Source organism: Haliotis asinina, chromosome 9 (genome assembly GCF_037392515.1).
Source record: "Haliotis asinina isolate JCU_RB_2024 chromosome 9, JCU_Hal_asi_v2, whole genome shotgun sequence".
NCBI classification, from domain to species: domain Eukaryota; kingdom Metazoa; phylum Mollusca; class Gastropoda; order Lepetellida; family Haliotidae; genus Haliotis; species Haliotis asinina.
Window position 1 is genome coordinate 51,647,484 of NC_090288.1, and position 16,196 is coordinate 51,663,679.

Genomic DNA, 16,196 nt, shown 5'->3' on the forward strand with positions numbered 1-16,196 from the left:
ACCTCCAGGGATTTTATGTATTCCTTAAAATTCAAGGGATTTTATGAAATTACTTAAATTTTGGCTCATGAAACCCTTCTTGAAATAGAGAACACAACATTACTAAAATGCGAGTACAGAATGCACGCTGATAAGCTTTATTTGTTTGTACAAGATAGACTGTTATGACACTGGCTATTCCATGTCAGTCTCGCTTTAAAACATTGACAAAATCTTGATTTACATTGGTAAGGACCCCAGTTACAATTAAAACCCACCTCAATTAAACTCAGAAGTCACAGCAATCTGGAGAGACACTTTTTTGTTTTTTGTTATTTTTCTTCATTCAAATCAGTGGATACATTTATACAAATTACATGGTGCAACAGATCTATTAGACGGTAGGTTCATATGGGCAGGCATTATCATTAATATTACGCTGTGGTAATTAATTATCCAACAGCTATTTAAGTTAGGATATATATAAATCCTTATTCCTAGAATATCAGGCCATGAAGGTCTGGGATAGAATAGGCCTTCAGCAACCCATGCTTGTCAGCTCATGCTGTTGATCACTGAATTGTCTGGTCCAGACTTGATTGTTTAGTGACCGCTGCCATATAGCTGTAATATTGCTAAGTGTGGCATGAAACTAAACTCACTCACTCACTCTTGAAATATGAAAATCCCAATCAAGCTTACCATGTAACATACATAGCCAGGAAAGTATTCATTTGAATTAATTAAAGTTTTTTCACATTTGCTGTTGACTTTGGCTGAAGAGCAGGTCAAGGTAAATCCTTGCATGACATTCCATATTTACTCTCGTAATTGCCTGATGTCCTTGAAGGAGGACTTAATGTCCATCGCAATACCGATAGACACAGCAGAGGTACTGATAATTTTTGTATATCTGCATGAGCTATGCAAATATTTATGCGAAAGTTCAATTCCTTTTATGTCTCTGTGTACAAGTGTGCTTGAATTTTGTAAATGCCCAGTAAATGTGATCTAAAATGTCAAATCTTAACTTGCGTGCCAGTGGATAGGTGAGAGGTCCTATTTCAACACATGAACTTAACAGTTTGCAGTGTTTCTTATCATTTCTCACTTTACAGATCAGGTATAAATAACAAACATGGAAACCAACATTTAAGCTTCATTATATTTATTATGATTAATGGAAAATTGCTTCAATAGCCTGACAAATCTTCAAAAGAAGGATTGAATGGGTCCACAGCTGAACTGAAAGACACATTGAGTATTGCAGCTGCAAATACTAAAACGAGTATTACAGTGGTCAGCACCTATTAGAGATAAGTTCTTATTAGAGGAAATTGTTATAATGTTGGCACTGAGTGCTAACCAATATTCTGATTCATTTTGAACAAATGTTTTATGCCTTTCTTCTGCTGGTACTACAATTTTGGTGATCGCTGCCTGTTTCATATTGGAAGCCAACTAAAGCAAACAGTGTTGGGATGTTATCTGTTGTTAGACTCTGTGCCCAGAGAAAAATGCAGTGCAACCATGTTAACATACTTTTTCTTTTGCAGAGATTGTTGACAGGTATAACCTGTTTCCATGGCATCAGTATTGTCTGCTTCAATGGCGGCTTCAGGGCAGCACACTCAAGGGTTAGTGTCAGAGTTACATTACACATCTAAGTAACAAATTGCACATGGAAACAGAAATGCATCTAAGGTACAGTTTAGGAGGGCTGCAATGAATGTGTCATGTAGTCAATGTGATATGTCAGCAGTTGATGTTTTGGTTTGGTTTACGCCTCTCAGGTGCAGTTTAGTAGTGGACAGCGTTTATGTAGTGAAAATCTCTGAAAGGACTCTTTGCGCATTTTAACTGCATGATTGTCTTATCACAAATAAAAGTATTGAGTCTGCAGTTGATGTTTTGGTTTGGTTTACGCCTCTCTCAGGTGCAGTTTAGTAGGGCTGCTGAATGTACCATGTGGTGAATATGATATGTATTACGAATAATGGATACTAATAACAGTGGATAGTGTTAATGTAGTGGAAAGCTCTGAAAGGACTCTCTGTGCATTTTAAGTGCGTGAATGCCTTATCACAAATTAAAATATTGAGTCTGCAGTTGATGTTTTGGTTTGGTTTACGCCTCAAACAGCAATGTCCGAGCTATGTGGCGACTGTCTATAAATAACTGAGTGTGGACCAGTCAGTTCAGTGATCAATGTCATGAGCATCAATCTGTGGAATTGGATACGATGATATGTGTCAATCATGTCATCGAGGCTGACCACTCTATCCGGTTTGGCGCCTCATACGGCAAGTATGGGCTACTGAAGACCAGTTCTAACCTGGGTTTTAATGGATGATGGCAGTTAATGTATTATTTTATGATGTTGACATGTTAATGTGTCACATCAGTCACCACTTTAACCCTATTACCTTGGTGTACAGAACTGCTGCTTTATGGGCTGTACATTTCCCATTTGGATTTTGCTCACTTTGATAAGGGGTGGCCTAGTGGTTAAATGTTCGCTTGTCATGCTGAAGACGTAGGTTCAATTTCCCACATGGGTACAGAGTGTGAAGTCCATTTTCGGTGTCTATCAACGTGTTGTTGTTGGAATATTGCTGAAAGCAGCACAAAACTAAACTCACTCACCCTTCCATTTCTGAAATGACAAAGTCTGGCATGTTGTCTCATCAGTGTGACCCATCTTGTTCTGTTCACTTCCAGTACAGGCCTGGTGTTTGATGAGAGGTTAGCGCGCCATTTCCATGCATGGAATGAAGATTTTTCTGAGAAACCGGAGAGGATCCTGGAACCGTTTGCCAGATGCCAAGCTCTTGGACTTGTTGACAGGTGCTGCAGGATACAGGTGAGTGGTATTTGCAAGTCTTCCGTTACCATGGTTACAACATAAAAGAATTTACCACAGGAAATTATACAGGCACAGAATTAATAAAATGATTGATTCAGAGTTTCAAAACTTGTTCATTACCTGCTCTTTTTAACCATTGTTTTGAGCATTTCCATCTATCTATGGCTGAATAAATATAATCAGAGTTGAGAGACATTTTTTCTCTCAATTTCAAACAGTGTGAAATTTATTTTACTTCAGTATGGGTAAACGAACATAATTGAATCAAGACAGAATGTCTTATCCCCCAATATGCAGTCATTGTGCAGCATATCCAGGAACCAGGTTGCCATGGCTACAGCTCTTGAAATTTCACGCACCAAAGTATATATATTTATGTTACAATCATGATTATTAATAAAAAACATGTGGGCTGTAAGAAGAAAGTACACTGTTGTTTGCATTGCAAACTGGTCTTTGAAGGGGATTTGTAATCAACAGGCCACAAAAATGTCACCGCGCAGTTGATTCAGATGGTCTAATATCTAGTTACCATCAATGATAAAAACTGTTATTGTAAACGGTGACATGGCAAACACTGCTGAAGAACACTGCCATGCCAAAAACTGTCTAGCCAAACATTGTCCAACATTGTCTCGCCAAACACTGCTTAGCAAAACATAGCCATGTCAATCACTGTCATACCGAACACTGTCAGGCCAGACACTGTCATACCAAACACTGCCATACCAAATATTGCCAGGCCAAACACTGTCATGCCAAACATTGCCATACCAAACACTGTCAGGCCAGACATTGCCATACCAAACACTGTCAGGCTAAACACTGTCAGCCCAAACACTGTCATGCCACACATTGCAATTCCAAATAGTGTCATGCCAAACACTGCCATACCAACGGTGTCATGCTAAACACTAACATTCCAAAACACTGACATGCCAAACACGGCAATGCCAATCACTGTCAGGCCAAACACCTTTATGCAAAACACTGCCATGTCAAACACTGTCAGGCCAAACACTGCTACTTGGCATTTCAGTCTCTTTCATGTATGACATCCAATGCCATTTGGATGTGTAGACAGTATATGACAGCATTGTGAGATTGTGTTTGTTGTTTGTGAGGCCCGTCCAGCGACTGAGCATGAGATGCTGAGCCTACACAGCAGGGATCACATCCGTTTGTTGAAAGAAACCAGCGCCATGTCTGACGAACAACTCAAACACCTCTCGCAGATGTATGACTACATCTATTTCCATAATGTAAGTAGAGACCCACTTTAAGTCCAAGATTACATTAAGTTGTAGTTTCACCTACCTTAAACAACACCATCGCTGGGCCCGGTGATTAAAGCATTTGCCTGTGATGCTGAGGACCTGAGTTCAGTACCTTTATGAAACCCTTTGCTGGTGTTGCCCACTCTGAAATTGCTAAAAGTGGCATAAAACTTAACTCACTCACTTCAGCATCACCACCAGATGCTAAAACTGGCAGTCCACAGGGACTTGCCCCTTGTCCTGAAAGGAATTCCTCCAGATCTAGTTGACTAGGACACTGCTGTCTGACTTGAAATCATTGCTTCCTTGTTTGAATTAAAAGATAGGTGAAAAAGCTATATTTTCTTGCACTCTTCAGTGTATTACATCAATCTTTGACATTTTTAATTGGTTACCTTGATCACTTCTGTAAGAGGCATATAGAACATGAAACAGTTTGGAGAAATAACATTAACAGTCAGTGGGTGAACATCATCTTTATTACAGTAAAAGTGATGATTCTAAGTTGGTTATAACACTTATCACACAAGTGATGAAGAAACTCGTTATAGTGTTCATCACTTTCTTACAAACGGTGTAAGAATCTGCACAGAAAGGTCACTCTATCAGAAATAAGGATGTTGTTCACACACGGATTGTTATCCTTCCTTACCTTGATCCCTTGAAACATTTCTGCATCATATCCTTTGTCTTATTGTCAAAGCAATTAGTTTTAGACATAAAAGTAAGCTCTGAGATACTTGTCTTGCCAATTCCAGGATATTTACGAAAGTGCTCAACTTGCTTTGGGAGGTGCAATAGACTTGGTGGACCATGTCGTCACTGGCAGGGTAAGTCACCTGATGTATAACAGTTTGACATTCAGTAAATGGTAATTTTGCCATATTTTGTTCATTAAGTTTGTCAATAGTATTTACTGTGTGCTGGCAGAATTTGAATATCAACAGCAAGTGTTGTTCAGTGATTACTTTTGTTGCCATTTTAACCATGTTTTTCGAAAGAGTCACGGTGTCAGACTGGCTGACTTGATTGATGCGTCATTGTATCCCAGTTGTGTAGATCAATGCTCATGCTGTTGATCACTGGATTTCTGGTCTAGACTTAATTATTTACAGTTCAGCCTTTCAGCTCAACAGATCAGTGTGTGGTTTGTATTTAATTCTGAACCCCTTTGTTTCTTTATTCAGTTACGAAATGGAATGGCAATCATCAGGTAAAAATTTAATGATATTTCCACAAATTTATGATCACAGGACACAAATAACTGGATAGTATTTCAAGGAATCAGATAACATTCTTATAAAAGTTATTCATCACATGAAATGTTGTTAAGGTTCCATCAGCATGTTCCATTTACTTAAGGCACAGTGTTGTTGCACTCTGCTTTGATTGTTTAGTTTATCACTTGTACCTAATACCATTTCAGTCTTGACATGCTTTAAGTGGTGGTTCATCTCCTTTTGCATCTGTAGCGAATTCTGACGACATCATTTGGATAAGATGTAGCATGTACGTGGGTTGGGTTATTTTTCTTTATATTTTTTCTATTTTGATGAGGGGAAGGGGGCGTCCCAGTAAATTTTTCAATTTGTTAGATGCATACAATCCCATCTTACAAGTGTGGTACATTGCAATACACCCTGCTGCTGATAGCAACTCATTTGGTACTTCGTGGTAGTTACTATTTTATCTTGAATAACATTATTGACACATGATGCACGGAAATTACCAATGTTTTGCGAATGGAAAGCGATAGGAGGGGGATAACTCTGTATCTGTTTGTCTTGCGATAGTGATGGCTATGAAAACATCTGATGCTCTTCCCAGTAAATATATTTTGACTAAATGTTCAAATGTAGTCCCTGTGAATACTAAGAAGAGAAATTACATTGCGGAGACTTTACTACAGGGAAAAAAACAGCAAGGTACAAGATTTAAAATCATTTGATTCACACAAGTTGACTGAAGTGTATGATCCTTAACACTTGCTTCAAACAGTTCAAAATGAACATTGAGATGATTGGTAAGGTAAGTATGTTGTTCACTGGCCATGAGTGGGGCATTGGTTATGACATCAAGAGTACATCAACCCATGCAACCCGTGGGATCAATGAGGAACTCATATGTCTTACCGAACGCTTCAATGTTAATTTTTGAATTTTTTTAAGCCTGGGTACAACACCTTTGTAGCCATCGCTTGATTTTGTACATGATGAGAAAAACAGATTTAGAGTTATCTCCCTTCCATCAATATGCATTTGCAAGGCATTGGTAATTTCTGTACATCATATGTGATTCAATGTTATCTGAGATAAAGAATTACTACCACAAAGTACCAAATTAGTACGGAATAGCTATTGGGGTACACAGAAACATTACTCACTTGTAAGTGGGGTACACTGAAAATAATAGAAGAGCACTCAACCAATCAGAAAGTGACATTTATGAGTAAGGTAAAATAAATATAAATATACTGAAATACAACTTTCGAAAAAATCAAATCTTATAAAAGTAAGCGTTCATGTTTATGTCTTCTTTTCAAAAACTTGAAGAAAAAAGTGTTGCATATCTTTTGCTGTTCAGTATATGTACTCTGAGGCTATGTTTCAGACCTCCAGGCCACCATGCAATGAAGCAAGAGTTTAACGGCTACTGCTACCTCAACAACGTTGCTGTATCGGCTAAACTGGCCCTTGACAACCACAACCTCAAAAGGTAGATTTTCTTACGTGCAATGAACAGTCTACCCTGCTTATGATTCTTGTTCTACCAATACTTTGGTAGTTTATTCTACTAAATTTGTAGTCATCTGCTAACTGTAACACTTTACGCCATCATTACCTTAAGTCCAGGGTTCCAGTCCACAAAGCGTCTGTAATATTACAACTTCTTGTAACTTTATGGTTTATCACAGGTTTATGAATGTCGTAGTTGTACAAACACTTTGTGGATAGGGACCCTGGATGACAAAATATTTTGGTGTTTCTTGTCTAATTCCTATGTACTTAGCGAAATGCTTTAAAGTAAAAAAATTCTCCTGTCAAGTTTAATGCATATTTAAGGATAGAATTCTTCTTGGGCCAAGTAATAAATTTTGTCGCTGCTACTCACACATTGAGCTTGCTGAACTGAAATCCAGGATGCCAGTGTGCAACCAGCCTTACTGCTAAGTTAACTCCCATACCTTAGTATAGACTTAAGTCTGCTTTAGCGCTAATATAACTGTAACTCATACCTTAACATAGACTGAAGGTGGTCTTAGCACTTAGGTGATCATATCTCCTACACTGTTGAATAGGCCTAAGGTAACCTTAGCGTTAAGGTTGTTTTGTACAATGGTACCATTGTAAGTAAGTGGAATAATGTTCAAAGCTGTTCAATGAGGGACAGAAATGGCTGCCTCTCAGAATTTCGATATTCTTCTGAATTGAAGGAATGGTGGGGAGGATGGTGAAAATATTGGCTTGTCACCTTGTGTACCCAGGTTTCATTCAGCACATGGGTACAATAAGATATCTGCTTGTTGATCCAGCTTTGTACACACATTGATGTCCATGACTGAGTACTTGATGGAGTAGTTCAATATGAATGTCTAGTGTTCAGCCATATAATCTGTCCAACAGAATTCTCATTGTAGACTGGGATGTGCATCATGGCCAGGGAATTCAGTCCTTCTTCTATGGTGATCCCAGGTATGTGACTGGTTCATTCCGTCAAAAAATGAAGGTTTTACAGTTTCCTTTCTTTTGAAACAGTGCCACTGGCCACCGTCAGGAATCAAGTAATTGGACAAGAGATCGATATCAATAGAAAACGTTTCTAAATTGAAGACTTTACTTTAACCTGGGAAGTAGTAGCCAAGTGGTGAATGTGTTTTCTCATCACGCTTCAGGATGAGGTTCACTTCCATATATGTTTGAAGCTCAGCCATCGTGATACCGCTATCTATACAACATGTATAATTTATTGTTTCAAACTACAAACCACATTTTAGAAAACTTGCTTTGTTAATGGTCTGGATTGTTGCTCAGTCTATTGACCACTAGTTAACCTGATGTAGACATGATTATGTTCATATCACCATTGTAAAACTGATATTACAGGACAAAAAAACATTCACTGATGATTTGTGTGTTTCAGAGTGATATATTTCTCCATCCATCGTTATGAACATGGCAGTGAGTGGCCTCACCTCCGAGAGTCGGACTACGATTGTGTTGGGGAGGGAGCTGGGAGGGGCTATACCATTAATGTGCCACTAAATCAGGTGCGGTGAACTCTCTGTCAGTCTTGTTCAGATCTGGTCTTTCTCTGACTCATTACATTTGAAAAATCATCTATCTGAAGATGAGCAGCCAACATGGCGAGTAGGATACGGGTGTCCTTCATTAAGTGAGTTTAGGGCTAGTTAGCAAACTTAGCACATCTCTAAATCAGGTGATTGGAGACGTGAAGCCATTATGATGAATAGAAGTTAGATCAGGACAGCAAGTCAGAATGGTAGATAAGTGATTTGTGAAACATGTTCAGGATGTTCGATGATGTAGTAAGGAGCTCTTCCACCACTAAGTTCTGTTGAGTCTCAGGTAAGAACATTTTGTGGTCCAGGTGCTGGTGGACTAAATCACCTTAGCACTAAGACTGTAGCATGTCAGTGTTGAGGTATTGGAGTATGGGACAACAGTACAATTGACAGTGGTGTCTTTTTCTCAATTTTGTCTCTTACATCTTAGCATTTTTTTGAGTCATTTAATTTGGATCTTATAAATAACATCTAGAATTATTCTTAAAATTTTCAGGTGGGTTGTGACAACTCAGACTATTTGTCTATCTTCCATCAAATTCTGCTTCCAGTTGCGTATGAGGTAAGACTTTTCACAGTTTTACAATTATGTTTTACTGGTATGGTTAATATTGGTTCCTGGAGTCGGAGTGATGGTGAAGATGTCATGTCTAAATTTACAGCTAGCCAGTCCAACGATCTGGTAAAAATTTTACAATAACTTTTGTCAGACGTCTCTGAAAATGTTGTGAATAAACTGTTAGACAATAAACACATGTCTCAGGTACTTTGTAGCTATAAATTTAGTTCTTTGTTATCATCCCAACATGTAATGCGGGGTGATATGGTCAATGCCTATATGGTCAATATGGTCTGTCTGTTGGTCCGTCTGTCCATCCGTCCGTCCGTCCATAAACATTTTGTTCCAGAGCATAACTCGAAATACATTCAATATTTTTAGACCAAAATTGATAGATATAATAATCTGAAGAAATCTGATATCTGATAGATATAATAATGATTGTGCCTTTTGCTATTTACAGATGTTTGGCATTTTTATTTTTCTTGTTTTTCCATGGAATGTTTTGGTCTTAGTCTAATGGTGGGGTGGGCTTCGTTTTCAGAGCATAACTCTAAAACTTTTTAGTATCTGTCAGTTAAACTTGGTAGATATGTGTGGCAGACCCAAAAGTGGGGACCCTTGCTGTTTACAGGTGTTTGTGATTTAATATTTTCTCAGTTTCCATGGAAACCATTCAGACTTAGTCTCAAAGTGGAGGGATGAGCTCCGTTTCTAGAGCAGATTTCAAAAACCGTTCAATATTTTTCTGCAAAACTTTGTAGATATACAGAACCTAAAGTGGTGCCTTTGCTATTTACAGGTTTATGTGATTGATCATTTTCTGGGTTTCCGAATGGACACGATTCGGACTGTCTCAAAATGAAGGGAGGGGGTTCATTTTCGAAAACTATTTAATATCTTACAACAAAACTTGGCATATATGTGAGGGAGACCACAAAAAATGGTGCTTTTTGCTATTTACAAAGTTTTTGCATTTTAATTTTTCCTGGTTTCCATGGAACCAATTCAGACTTCATCTCAAAATGGATGGTTGCTCTTTGTTTCTGGAGCACAACTCAAAAACCATTTCATATCTTTCAACAGATCGAGGCAGATATATCACAGCAAAAATAACTTGGTTTCCGTTCTTGCGGAAACCTGATGGATACTGAGTAATGTAGGTTTCCGCTAGGTTTCAGTTTCAGGAAACGCACAATGAGAGTTTCCGCATAGTTTCCACAACTGAAACTAACAAGTCTTAGTTTCCGTCATGTTTCCGTCAACTGAAACTGTAGTTGGAAGTTTCCATTTAGTTTCAGTTTACTGAAACCTTTATAGCTGGAGTGAGTAAGTTTCTGGTCTTGCGGAAACCGCTAGGTTTCTGTACAAGGAAGATGACAATGAGAGTTCGCTTAGTTTAGAAAGCTGAAATATGTTGTATTATCTTGTTATATTTATTACATATTTATTTGAACAAAAAACAAACGCTGGAAATATTATGATCCAACTGTTTCATTTCTTAGAAAAGCTCACATTTTAATGCAACAGGGCAGTTGCAGTAGTACACAATTCGCTGTATTAAGAAACTGGGGCGCTCAGAGAAGAGTAACAGAATTCTCTGCACACAAGCATTGCTCAGGAAGTAGGCACACTGAATGAAGACGAGCTAGCCAGTACACAAAGTGCTTTGTTCTTCTGTAGATGCTTGTTGGTGTATGCGAGTCCTGGCTAATATCTGGCGAAACATCTGAATCCGAATCAATCAGGCTCTCACATTGTGGTGGTAATAGCTCGCAAACCTTGAATGTGCTGTTAATATCTTGGTCACTGTCAGTGTCTGGAAAGGAAAAGGACATTCAGTTTGAATCATCAATTCAACTGAGAGACAATTCACTGAAGAAAAGCTTGTAAAATCTTAACATTTCCAATGAATGAAACACAGCAATATATATGATAATGCAGATAACATGTATTACAAATATTAAATACGTATTACCATTTGCTCACTTTCAGTTATTACAGTTACATGTATGATACATGCATTAAATATATTAAACATGGATAGCAAAGTGACAGTGCAAACTCGATTTTTAGTGAAATCTAAAAATTCTTTGATGACCAACCTGATGAAACATTTGTCATTCACCCGAAAAATCTTTACAAACTAACAAACATCTTGTTACGGAGATGGAGATAACGTGTTTTTCTTGAAACAGACGTCTGGCAGTGAGGACAGCAAAGCCGTATTTCTCCTGGAATTTAAAATATATGTATATATTATGCTTGAATCCATGTACAGTTACACTTTGAGTGAGGTCAAAAAGGTTTGTTGTATGTATTAACATAGTGTCAGCTTCATTATAAAGCTATATGAATGATATTGTTATAAAAGAGATTCCCTTACCGGGCATCATTCTCCGAGTTTGTTGGTCCACAATCCATATCTGTAAATCAAATAACTGACACAACGATTCTTTCAGAAATATGAAACTTGAGGTGTGATGATAATGTCAATGCATTGTAGGGCTAACACATGCAACATGTACTGATGGTTATAAAACAAATATCAAACCATGAAACTGTTTAACTGGTACAACTGGATACACAGAACTGACACAGAACATAAAATACTAGATAATTTGATGCACTAAAAAATGTATGATGTGACTTGGTTGAAATATTTCTGGAGTACAGATTATATGAATAGATATAACGAAGACATATATGCGGAATATCTCTGGGTACCCATGTTAAAACAAATATTGTAGAAACCAACCATATTTCAGAAACGTATTTCTCGTGATTTTAGGCTGTTTTTCTTGACAATTACTTGTCGCAATGTCCACAAAGAACTGTGTCCCTGCAGCAGAAAGTGCCACGAATAGTCTACAGAAATTATGCATGTACAAATCATAGCCAAAGGTCAGTGGGATTGTGCTTCATTCTTCATTCACATTGACAAATGAATTAAGGTTTCAAAGAAATTGTGACACATCACCAAATTATATTAGTAATAGTAGTAAAGTTAACTTAAAGGGTAGATAGGGATAGTAGATCTGGGTGTATAACTGAAAAGAACAAACAATGTTGTGAGCACAGTGCGTAAATTACTTACATGGTACGTGGGGGGGGGGGGGGGGTCCATCCAGCAGAAATATATCCGGATACTACCTTCTCCTGACAGGATTTTAGAAAATAGCTTATTTGCCACAATAAAGTTTCCCATGAGTGCTAAATCAGTAGGACTCATGACTCTCGGGCATGTTAAAGTAAGGTGAACATGTTTTCACAATTAATCACTGTTAATAATCACAAGGTCTACATATTGATGCTTGACACTGAGAAAACGCAATCAGTGACGCTAATGCGATGAAAAGACTGCTAAAACCATAACTGCTCACTGTTGTCACTTTGAGTACTTACATTCAATCCGCTGAATTCCACTTTTCACACTCCCCTTTGATGTCGGCAATGTAAACAAATAAACGAATGGCGACAGGATCACGTCCACGCGAGACTATCTAATTGTTAACAAAACAACTCACAACAGGGTGTACCTTCCTCTTTTGTTGTAGAACGAGGAAATCTACTGTCAAATGGTCACATTAGATTTATTTAAAAAAACACAATGACAAAACTGTCTATTTCCCGAGAGTGTTAGCGAGACGCCATCTTGTTTGGCGGGTAGGAACAAATTTGTTTTCCTAGCAATTATTTTTCAAAACTTTAAGCATAAGATGGCTGCGTCGTGTAAACTTTGCCATGGCCACCTCACTTTCCCCAAAAGCACTCGACGAAAGAATTCGCGACTTGGAGAAGAAAGCAGAGAACGGATGCGAGCAACTCGGAGTACCTCGGATGTGTCAGGTAAGACCGAGGGTATTTTATTGTAAATAACGTTTAAAGAAATATTGCGTTAATGACAGAAATCCGGATAGATTATAAAGTTTATCCAGCGAATGTATATTTTCGCTCGTATTATTTTTAAATGTTATCGTTAAATCTAAGTAAAATAGGCCTGAAAAATAAGTTTGTTTATATTCCATTTCAATAGATCGACATGGTATAGAATACACCAAGCTTGTATTTGTAAGTAACTATCTTAGTACTAACCACAAGTATTTATTTAAGTTTAAAGGGGCAGACTTTTGATTTTAGTGCCCCTGTTAATAGTTTGCAAATTTTAGCGTTGCAACTCGGTTAACACTTGTACAAAAGGTGTGTGTGTGTGTGGGGGGGGGGGGGGGGGGGGATGAATTACGATCTGCATCAAAAAGATCCGCCATATGTAGTGGTTCACTCATGGGTTTACTGGGTATTGCAAGATGTATTTCACCAATTCAGATATATTTTAAAGAATGATAAAAATGATGGGCTTTTACAATGGCAACATTTCGGTGTAATTTATTAAATGCAATCCTGGATCATTAGTGAAATGAAATTGTTTACCCCCAAATTCGCTCAGAGGGGTCAGATGTGTTTCTGAACTATTTGAGGCAAACACTAAATTCATATAAGAAACTGTTAGCTCTGCGTAGGATACATTTAAAATTTCATGTAATTTTTCAATAATTTAATACATACGTGTTGAGCATAATCATATATATATACCTGTTATATTTAACGTATTTGATTTAATCTTTTAGGCTGTTGTGAGAAAAATCTGGACGCGACTGCTCCTGGAGGATCACCCTTGTCTATCGAAGGTATGTGCTCATGTTACTAGGTAATTTCACTTTGAATATTTCATTAATTCACTTCCCTACGTACGTTTTCTCAAAATGAAAAATACATGAAAGTATCATTTGCAAATGGATTTGAATAGCCGGTAAACCAAATCAGTTTAACATTACACCTGTGTGAAATTGCCATCAAACTGACCCCTTGATTTTACAATGCTTAATTGCTGCAAGGTTATGTCATGTGATATAACTAAACTTCTTTTATCATGATCTTTATGTCAGTTGTTCACTTACCGGTTGCATAACTTTGGCAAACAGGATGTACATAGAATTTGCACGAAATAACACAAAGGATGGTTAGCCTTTTTGGAGGTTATTTTAAATCATTTAACTACAAAATGGTAAACTTTCAGAACAATATATGTATTCAAAGTTATAAATCTGCAGTTTACTTGGTTGTATAATTTTCACTGACGATCGTTAATTTTAATAGACATTGTGTTGAATGCATGATTGAATGAAGTGCAAGAAAAATGACATTTGTTTTTATTTCAGTAAAGCCGATGACGAGGACTATGAATATAGTGGTCAAAGAAACAAGAGACTATATGACGACCAAGGATGGTCAATAGGATCTTGTGAAGGTAATTTTCACTCACCTGCCTGTCATTATAAATAGTTTATGATTTAAATAATAGTGTAAAGACAGATTTAAGGATGTTAACTTCAGTAACCAAGCCAGCATGGCATATATAAATACCTTTGCCTAACAGATGAACTAAAATGTGTGAAACATGCTGTATAGTACTTTAAACATCTAATTTCAGAAGCGCTTTGTGTGGCGGAACAGGCGTGATGATCTCAGTAGACAAGAAACCGGAAAGAAAGTGTCACACAGAACAGTAGCAAAAAAACAAAAAAAAACGACAAAAAGAATGAAATCCGTAAGTATATCTATTCGAATAATAACATGTAACAATTCTTCTCATTACAATGTGTGACAGATTCTAAGTTCCGGAAATATACATTTAAAATGTTTATGGATTATTGCTTTTTACACTCTTAAGATATGTAACACATGATTCAGATCATAATTTCATAAATCATAACATAAGAATCAAGTCAGTTAATGGTGATATATGAACATGTTATTACACTTCAGTGACTTCATGTCACTTCAGAGCAACAGATTGTGTGTCCATAAGAAAATAGGATATGTCATTAAATGTGATGAACTGCTTAACTTGTGTGTTGGGGTGATTAATGAAGTAAATCATTTTTCACGACACTTCCTTTTTAATAATTTGCAATCCATCTTGGCATTATGGTTTATCTGTTGATTGATTTTTGTTTAATTTTCAGAAAATTGCACTGCGCATGAAAAGCCTGAAAACTATTGACTGGCCAGATCGACGAAAGGAAAGGGTTTCAACTATACTTACCTTGGAAATGACTTCACCAGTTGTGAGTGATGAAGAAGATGCCAATTCATTGCTCTCTTACCCCTTTACCTGGGAATCTAAACTCCAGATGTCTGCACTGGACCCACAATTTTCAACGCCACCACCAAAGCTAAGGCCAACATGAAGACCAGGATGCGGCATCCAACCACAATGATATCCGCTCAAGGATGCCCAAGTGGGCTAGTAAATAGCTAATCGATCACATGAACGTAATTTTATCTGTGATCAATTAAATTTGAATTATTCTCAATGTAAAACTTTAATAGTTTTGATATTCTGATTGTATTTCAATTAATACAATTTTATTCAATCTTAATTTTTATCTATTTTCCAAGAGACCTTTATTTACTTTAAATACATTTTTTGTACTTTCAATGTAACCTAAGTTCTTTATTGCATTTTATTTCATTGTTGTATTGTATTGCATGGTGTGTGTTATTATATGTTTAGCATTGACTGACTGGGGTGTGTTTTTCTGTGTCAGCGTGAGGAGGTGCAGGAGGAGTCAAGGGATGCAACTGTTATAGCATGTTTTTAGAAATATTTTTGTCATAAGTGACAAATATTGATCTGTTATCTAGTGCTATATCTTTTTATTATTTATTAGATATATGTTTGATCCATATTTGTCTGAAAATAAAACAGTGAATTTTATTGTATCTTTTGTTTTTCTTTATGTATACGTGATGATTGTACACAAACTCCTTATATTGTCTTTGCCAACCAGGAGTAACAAGAATGTTATATGCAATGACACACATTGAATGACTCCTGTGAACCCGAGTAAATGAAATGCTGTGGAACGTTTTCTGGCAACAGAAACTCTGCGGAAACCTGATGGAGTCTTGGTAACTGAAACTCTGCGGAAACCTGATGGAGTCTTGGTGACTGAAACCCTGCGGAAACCTGATGGATCTCTAACTTAACTGAAACTCAACGGAAACTTGTTGGAGCATGGGTAACGGATACGGTGCGGAAACCCTTAGAAAGTGGGTAATTGAAAGTTTCCGTCATTGCGGAAACTCAGTGTAAAAGAACGGAAACTCACTGGATTCTTGGTGGAAACTTAAGTTTCAGTCCACTTT

General features: G+C 37.2%; 1 protein-coding gene and 2 long non-coding RNA genes across 3 annotated transcripts in view; 2 read left to right on the forward strand and 1 right to left on the reverse strand.

The window, feature by feature from the left end:
• The window catches only part of LOC137297075 (histone deacetylase 6-like), a 41,060-nt gene that overhangs the window by 1,677 nt on the left and 23,187 nt on the right, over nt 1–16,196 (forward strand). The window contains exons 2-10 of the mRNA XM_067829046.1: nt 1,536–1,616; nt 2,701–2,842; nt 3,970–4,107; nt 4,881–4,952; nt 5,310–5,335; nt 6,733–6,837; nt 7,746–7,814; nt 8,263–8,389; nt 8,922–8,987. Of these exons, the coding sequence (XP_067685147.1) occupies nt 1,564–1,616; nt 2,701–2,842; nt 3,970–4,107; nt 4,881–4,952; nt 5,310–5,335; nt 6,733–6,837; nt 7,746–7,814; nt 8,263–8,389; nt 8,922–8,987 (798 nt within the window). The 5' untranslated portion in view covers nt 1,536–1,563. The remainder of the gene's footprint in view (nt 1–1,535; nt 1,617–2,700; nt 2,843–3,969; nt 4,108–4,880; nt 4,953–5,309; nt 5,336–6,732; nt 6,838–7,745; nt 7,815–8,262; nt 8,390–8,921; nt 8,988–16,196) is intronic.
• LOC137296783 (uncharacterized) lies at nt 10,463–12,468 on the reverse strand. The gene is made up of 5 exons (XR_010957663.1): nt 12,390–12,468; nt 11,743–11,826; nt 11,371–11,410; nt 11,090–11,218; nt 10,463–10,803 (listed from the first exon to the last, which is right to left on the reverse strand). It is a non-coding gene; the product is annotated as an uncharacterized lncRNA (long non-coding RNA).
• LOC137295815 (uncharacterized) lies at nt 14,238–15,086 on the forward strand. The gene is made up of 3 exons (XR_010957605.1): nt 14,238–14,292; nt 14,476–14,592; nt 15,011–15,086. It is a non-coding gene; the product is annotated as an uncharacterized lncRNA (long non-coding RNA).